This window comes from Blastocystis sp. subtype 4 (assembly GCF_000743755.1).
Source record: "Blastocystis sp. subtype 4 strain WR1 chromosome Unknown seqid_0123, whole genome shotgun sequence".
NCBI classification, from domain to species: domain Eukaryota; class Bigyra; order Opalinata; family Blastocystidae; genus Blastocystis; species Blastocystis sp. subtype 4.
Genome location: NW_014569424.1, coordinates 23,006 through 29,707, shown reverse-complemented (window position 1 = coordinate 29,707; position 6,702 = coordinate 23,006). Strand labels below are relative to the sequence as shown.

Genomic DNA, 6,702 nt, shown 5'->3' with positions numbered 1-6,702 from the left:
GGGATGTCAGAGCCTAAGTGAGTACTTGTTCGGAGTAAATCGACTTGTCCAAATGTGTTTGTTTGACCCAAACAGTTTTTCATGGGAGCGAAGGTATGGATGAACTTCATAAGTATTCATGCGAAGAACACACTTGGAATCCATTTGTTAATTGATTCATATCTAATAAGTATCAACAAACATAAGAGTTCATCTTCTCTATCGTAGGTAACACAATGGCTCTCAGCTGCTGGTAGGCCTCTTCCAAGTTGTTGTTCACAATGACATGAGTGAAGCCAAGAGTCTCTGCCATTTCAAGTTCATGCTGGCAATTCTTCAAACGCAATTCGATCGCTTCAGGGGCATCCGTACCACGACCACGCAGACGACGAGCCAATTCCTCAAAGGTCGGGGGCTTGATGAAAACAAATTCCGCCTTCATTCCTGACTTCATTACCTGTTGAACACCTTGAACATCAATGTCAAGAATACAAATCTTGTGATTGTTCACAACTCTCATTACGCTCTCAAAGGAGGTACCGTAAATGTTCCCATGAACGTTAGCATGCTCAATGAACTTTCCCTCTGCAATCTCCTTTTCCATATCTTCCTTTTTCGTGAAATAGTAGTCAACCTATTCTAATTACAATCAAATACTTCCTACACCATCTACTTCTTGACCTCGGGGTGCACGCGTAGTATGACTCACACTGAATCCAAAGGAATTAGGAAATTCAGTCATCAACATTTTGATTAACGTACTCTTACCAACTCCACTAGGTCCACATACTATACACTGATTGTCCACAAAAAAACGTACAAACAAGAGGAGGGCAGTCCTTTGTATCATAAACAGAAGTGGAAGCCATTTGACTTGAAATTCAAGGAGAAAATAGACAATCCGATAAAGGCGAGAAATCCACGGGAATAATGTGTATTTGTTCTGTGATATCCTATTCTCTTACGATGGTTTTAGTCGATTACAGATGATGTATACAGACTATTATGGACATAAGACGTATTTTGGTTTCTATCACTGCATATGTGGTAATAATGATATTCATTGCATGTAGCGAATGATTCCAAGTTAATTTGAAAGAAGTAGAATTGAGGTTGCATTCCTCGATGACGCTTCGATCGGATTTCAAAATTCAAGTAATATTTCCTGCTTTTTGATCCCTCGATCAGTCTTCCTCGGAGCCACTTGTTTTTCATATTTCTTTTCATTTTCTTAATCGAACTCTAGGTATGTATTGAAACTGGCTTATAATTGTTCTGAATTGATCATGGAGCATAGAATTTGCATTCTTGGAATGTACCTCTAACTGTCTTTTAGAACAACCATGTTGATGAATGTCCTCGCCAACGCTCTTAAGACCATTACCAACGCTGAGACAACGCTGAGAAGCGTGGTAAGCGTCAGGTTCTCGTTCGTCCTTGCTCCAAGGTGCTTCTGAAGTTCCTTCAGTGCATGCAGAAGAAGGGTGAGTAATGGGATGAGAAATTGATGGAATAGGATACATTGGTGAAATCACTGTTATCGATGATCATCGTTCTGGAAAGGTAGTTGTGGATCTGAATGGTCGTCTGAACAAGTGTGGTTGCATCTCTCCCCGCTTCGATATCAAGGTGAACGAAATTGAGATGTGGACTCGCAACCTCCTTCCTTGCCGTCAGTTCGGACATATTGTGTTGACCACTTCGATGGGAATTATGGACCACGAGGAGGCTAAGCGCAAGCATGTGGGTGGAAAGGTCATTGGTTTCTTCTACTAAGCAGATTTGGGTTCAAGTCGTTGAGGGGAGCTTTTGATTGATTGAGGTTGTTTGTAAATAAACAAGTGATGTATTTATATCTTTTTCCGACTGACTCCGCATAGTAGAATAGATTTGTCGGTATTTCTCCAACGTTTTGTCTTGCTGCATCACTTCATTCTTCAGTTGATTCCCCTCCAGTTCCAGAAACTGGGTAACAGTCTTGCATGTATCCAACTCTTCCTTTAGGTCATCGAGTTGGCAGCGTAAGCGCTCCTTTTCTTCTGTAACTCTTCTGAGAGTCTCGTACACTTCATTATTATCTTCTGTAAGCTCTGTTACATGTTTCTGAAGTGAATCTCGTTCTTCCTTCAGATGAGCTATCCTTTCAGCCATCGTTGACATATATTCTGGAGAATCTACTCGAATGGACGCATTTGCCTGTCTTGATCGTAGCTCCAACGCAACAAAAGAAGAATCACCCAATACTTCAAATGGATTCGTCCTTTGGTTCGTAATTAGTGCACATCGAAGAGATGAACAGTCTCTTCGAAGACTATCCAATGTTTCTTTCAAACAAGTAATCTCATGCTGAAGGGATTCCGTTGATTGGTCCGTGTTTCGTTGACTTGAATCAATAGAGTGGTCAATCAAACACTCAGACTGCATCATTATTCGTTCATCTATCCTGATCACGGATATGGAACGAAAATGTAAAATAGATAAAAAGACAATACTATGAGATGAATCAAATCAAAATGAATGAGATTATTCTAGACGACAAATCACGGTTCTTTTGACATTCTTGGAGAAGAGGTAAAGAAGCTAACGATGAGTCGTCTGGATCGAAATGTTTTGCTTCGAATGCTATGGGACATGAATCCTACTCGTTGGTGTTCTTTTGAATGATTCCTTATTGTAGAAGATAGTATTACAGCTGTTTCGAGATATATGGGATCCTTTCCTCAAAATGTAGACGAAATTGTATCGGTATATATAGATTAAATGGACATTATAAGTAGATCTGGGAAGAACAGTTATCAGAGTGTTTTGGCGATCGCAAAATCTTGTTTCTGTTATTTTAAATGATTTTGATGACTTCTAGATATGTATTAAATGATGTCATTCAAGTGTATCGAGGAAGTCTGTTGTCTTCTCGGTTCCTAGAAGTAGTACAACGATTTTATTTAAACAGTAGAAGCTGAATATATTTCTGTATGCCGTTATTCGTGATGTCCCTTCTCTCTTATCCAAAGTTCAACGTCTTGTCAGTGTCTGGGTTGAAAGACGTGTGATTAACGAGTACCAGGCGCGAGAAGCTGAAAGAACGATTGATGCTGCACTCGACGATTATCACCATAATTCGGATCGTCGGTATCGCCTTAATCCTCTTCCAAGTGACCATGAATCTCTCAGTGATCATAGTTCCGTAGAACCTTCGTATGATGAAGTTGTTCCTGAAGTGAACAGTGTGGACAGTGCTGAAGATTTAGCTGTACAAGAGCAAGAAGAACCGGTGGAAGATGATTCAGGAGACGAACAGCGGTTGCGATTGATCGACAGTGTGATCCAAACGGGACTAGCCGCAGAAGATGAAGAAAAGGCTATTCGAGTATGTGAGAGGAAGATTGATGTGTTGCCTTCCTGGGTGACATCCACACAGAACTTTCAATCTCAATTATCGCTTTTAGAAGAAGATACAGAACAAACAAGCGATATTTTGTATCGTGCCATGGAACCAGTGATGGATTTGGAAAGTCATTTAAATGCTGTTGTAGAGAAGAGAACTGCCCTTCGATCAATATTAGAGTCTGTTCATGATTGGAAGAAAAGAAGAACCGAAGTACTATTGAAAACGATTGAAGTATGATTGAATGATGTTCTGAAGAATAGGAATGTAAAGCAACAACAGATTTATTATACGAATTGGGAGGAGATGACAAAGAGATTCGAAGAATGTTACGAAGGCCTCGCTCTGTAATCAAACCAGTGGTTTTAAGTACGAGTTCAAAAGCAATGGAATCAATTACAAATACACTAAAGCAGGCTGAAGAAGAAGAGCGGAGGAAAAAGAATTTAGAGGAGGAGCAGAAGCAAAAGGAACGAGCATTGAGAGACAGTATTAGCAAGGAGATTATTCGAACGAGTGCCGAGGATATGGTTGGGAAAACTTGGAATGCTAAGGGGTTGTTTGATCGTATTTTGTGTATTGTTTGTTGTGAATCGACAATCATTTGGTATCATGAATCACAAACATGAAAGAGAAGGGATTGTAACTCTCACAATAGATAATCTTATTTCAGTGGAGAGTGTTTCCATTCAGGAAGAGTATCGAGTACGATTAGGTCTGGTGGCATTCATTCTAGGATAAATTGGATGGAATTATCTTATCAAATGGATTACTAGAAGATCGGAGTGAAAAACTGGCTTATGACATTTCCCAGGATTATGCGGGAGAACCAGTTCACCTTCTTTGTGTCCTCAAGGGAGCTCATGTATTTTTTACTGCATTGACTCAGGCAATGCGACAGTTTGGAATGGTGTTTAGTTATGATTTTGTGAAGGTAAAGAGTTATAGTGGTACTGAGTCCACTGGAAATGGTTCTCAATCTTGTATAACTTGATTTGTAGTAAGAGTGGATGGAATTGATCTGGACACATTGAAAGGACGTAATGTGATCATTGTTGAAGATATTATTGATACGGGAAGGACAATGCAAGCATTGGTTCCTCTTATCCAATCACATGGTGCCAAATCGTGTGTTGTACTCGTCCTTTCCTGGATTAATTTGTAGACATGTGTACTATGTGAGAAGGATACTCCTTTGAGTTGTGGTTTCAAGAGTAATTATTGTGGTTTTATTATTCCTGACTCCTTCATTGTGGGAAATGGATTTGACTTTGATGAAGTGATGCGTGAGATGCCTCATTCGGGTTGTATCAGTCCTTATGGTATTGAGTACTACACCAACCACAAGCTCTTTTGTGATGTTTGTTAAGAAAGAATTGATCTGGTTGATTAATAGCAAACTTAGATCAACAAACACAAAAATAATCACTCAAATCAATCACCCTTGTCAGTTTCCTTGGATTCGCCTCAATCATCTTATCAAAATCCATATTGGAAGGTGCTTCGATCACATCAAACTCTTCAGCTATCTCATCCTACAACCAATCAATCACTTCACTCTTCATTACAAGGAATGCTTTCAAAAATGCTTCTTTTGATGATACATGATCCTTCATTCGAGTCAGGAACGAAGTATGTTCTCGCTGTTCTCGATATTTTGGCTGCTTTTCTGGATGCTACAGATTACATATCCATCATTATGTAACCTTTAATGAAGACATCATGTCATCGTCATAATCCCAGAGAAAGGATGTATGATGAAGCATACGATCAATCGAGAAGCCTACCATCTTAGAAATATATAGAAAGCACACTTTGAGCATTTCCAGCAAACTTTTGATCATTGAAAACATAGTCATTCTCACGTAAGGCAAATGAATGAACATTGATTCGGTTAAACACCTTTGTATAGAATTCACCACTCCAATTCATCAGAGGTGTAGGGAACACCAATTTTGGAAAATCACTCTTCAAAGTACAGATAAATAGAATTACATACTTTGTTAAGAATTAACGTCAAACAGAAGGTCGAATGGTCAACAACTACAGTACCTCCACCCGAAAAACGCTTGATCACAGGTAACTTCAACTCTTTTGCCTTTTCAACATTGATCAATTTGTCTACTTTTCCCGATAAGCCCATTACAATCGTCGGATTCAAGTGTTGATTCATAATAACCCTAAACATCAATACAATGAACAAATATATCTTACCAATTATTTTGATTTGTCCGAAGAAGTGCTTCTTCAACCATCAATTGACGATGAATCGTTGTACTACACATGACACGAAGTAACGTATTCTACTTTGCTAATCGTAATAACCGTATTTGAGGTTTCATTTTCGAGAGAGAAAAGAATCTGATTAACAAACACTATACTAAATGCACACCACTATGTCAATGAATTATATGCTGTCATTATTGACTCTGGCGATATTGATTTCCAATGTTCTCTATACCTCAGAGAGTCTACCAATTCTTACTTCAGATCCATAATACTCTTCACAACACGAGAAATCCTCCTACGAACCTCAGGTCCAATCACTTTTTCACTGTATTCTTTCTTTTGTCGATCAATCTCCACAGAGGATGAATTATTGATATTCTGATCACCCTCTTCTAGACCTTATATCCGCACTTCATTCATACCCATCGTATCACGAACCCAGATAAACCCATTATTCCCAATAATACAGCAAACACCGCAATCGAGATTCACAAAGTGTTGCTTCAATCGTTTTACAAGAACACAAGGTACTTGAACGAGTACACCATTTGTTAACTATAGCTCAAAAGATCAATCCTCAATCACTTTTCCATATCTCGGAGAACGTGTATGAAGTGCTACTGAACCCATTTTATCGACTTGTTGTACTTCAGCCTACGTCTAAATCCTAGAACAAGCACAAACACTAATCAAGTCGTATTCTACAAAGATGTTTCTCATTTGAAGAATATCAGCATCCGTTCTTCGACGATTTTCGCCTCCTGGAAGAATGATACTGTTAATTCCTAAAGATGCATCCAGATAGCCACCAACATCCATCTTCCATCCTTTGGCATTCAACTAAGGGATTAGAAGAACTAACTATGAATACGTCGGTCACTCGACCAATCACAACATCTCCAATTTTAGGAACATATCTAGATTTGTAGGGTCGAACAGAAATCAATTTGTTCACACGTTCAACCACTCCGCAAACACTCGCAATCATCTTATTGTCTTCCACATACACGCCATGACCCCTGGTAAATTACTTAATAGTATGAAATAACGTACTTTAGAAACCCTTGTTCAGTTGTGATAACCTCTCCCGGAACAACAACAATTATATT

General features: G+C 39.0%; 5 protein-coding genes across 5 annotated transcripts; 2 read left to right on the top strand and 3 right to left on the bottom strand.

The window, feature by feature from the left end:
- Positions 1–172: 172 nt before the first annotated feature.
- On the bottom strand, positions 173–829 carry JH06_5482 (guanylate kinase; the record flags this gene model as incomplete). Its single annotated transcript, XM_014671957.1, has 3 exons — positions 173–613; positions 644–768; positions 796–829. 3 exons carry the CDS (start codon positions 827–829, stop codon positions 173–175), a joined length of 600 nt encoding a protein of 199 aa, XP_014527443.1.
- Positions 830–1,328: 499 nt separating this feature from the next.
- Positions 1,329–1,755, top strand: JH06_5481 (ribosomal protein S15; the record flags this gene model as incomplete). Its single annotated transcript, XM_014671956.1, is given in 3 exon segments — positions 1,329–1,391; positions 1,403–1,463; positions 1,496–1,755. The coding sequence occupies 3 exon segments, from the start codon at positions 1,329–1,331 to the stop codon at positions 1,753–1,755; spliced, it is 384 nt and encodes a 127-aa protein (XP_014527442.1).
- Positions 1,756–2,565: 810 nt separating this feature from the next.
- On the top strand, positions 2,566–4,733 carry JH06_2245 (hypoxanthine phosphoribosyltransferase; the record flags this gene model as incomplete). The annotated part of the gene is given in 11 exon segments (XM_014671955.1): positions 2,566–2,623; positions 2,657–2,724; positions 2,757–2,803; positions 2,840–2,903; positions 2,933–3,346; positions 3,362–3,598; positions 3,628–3,931; positions 4,023–4,079; positions 4,141–4,347; positions 4,366–4,496; positions 4,530–4,733. The coding sequence occupies 11 exon segments, from the start codon at positions 2,566–2,568 to the stop codon at positions 4,731–4,733; spliced, it is 1,791 nt and encodes a 596-aa protein (XP_014527441.1).
- Positions 4,734–4,770: 37 nt separating this feature from the next.
- JH06_2244 (lipoate-protein ligase) lies at positions 4,771–5,649 on the bottom strand (the record flags this gene model as incomplete). The annotated part of the gene is made up of 6 exons (XM_014671954.1): positions 4,771–4,899; positions 4,933–5,040; positions 5,071–5,147; positions 5,179–5,332; positions 5,364–5,544; positions 5,579–5,649. 6 exons carry the CDS (start codon positions 5,647–5,649, stop codon positions 4,771–4,773), a joined length of 720 nt encoding a protein of 239 aa, XP_014527440.1.
- A 135-nt stretch (positions 5,650–5,784) lies between these two features.
- On the bottom strand, positions 5,785–6,581 carry JH06_2243 (exosome complex exonuclease RRP4; the record flags this gene model as incomplete). Its single annotated transcript, XM_014671953.1, has 6 exons — positions 5,785–5,819; positions 5,893–5,985; positions 6,016–6,148; positions 6,179–6,247; positions 6,278–6,433; positions 6,465–6,581. 6 exons carry the CDS (start codon positions 6,579–6,581, stop codon positions 5,785–5,787), a joined length of 603 nt encoding a protein of 200 aa, XP_014527439.1.
- Positions 6,582–6,702: the final 121 nt, after the last annotated feature.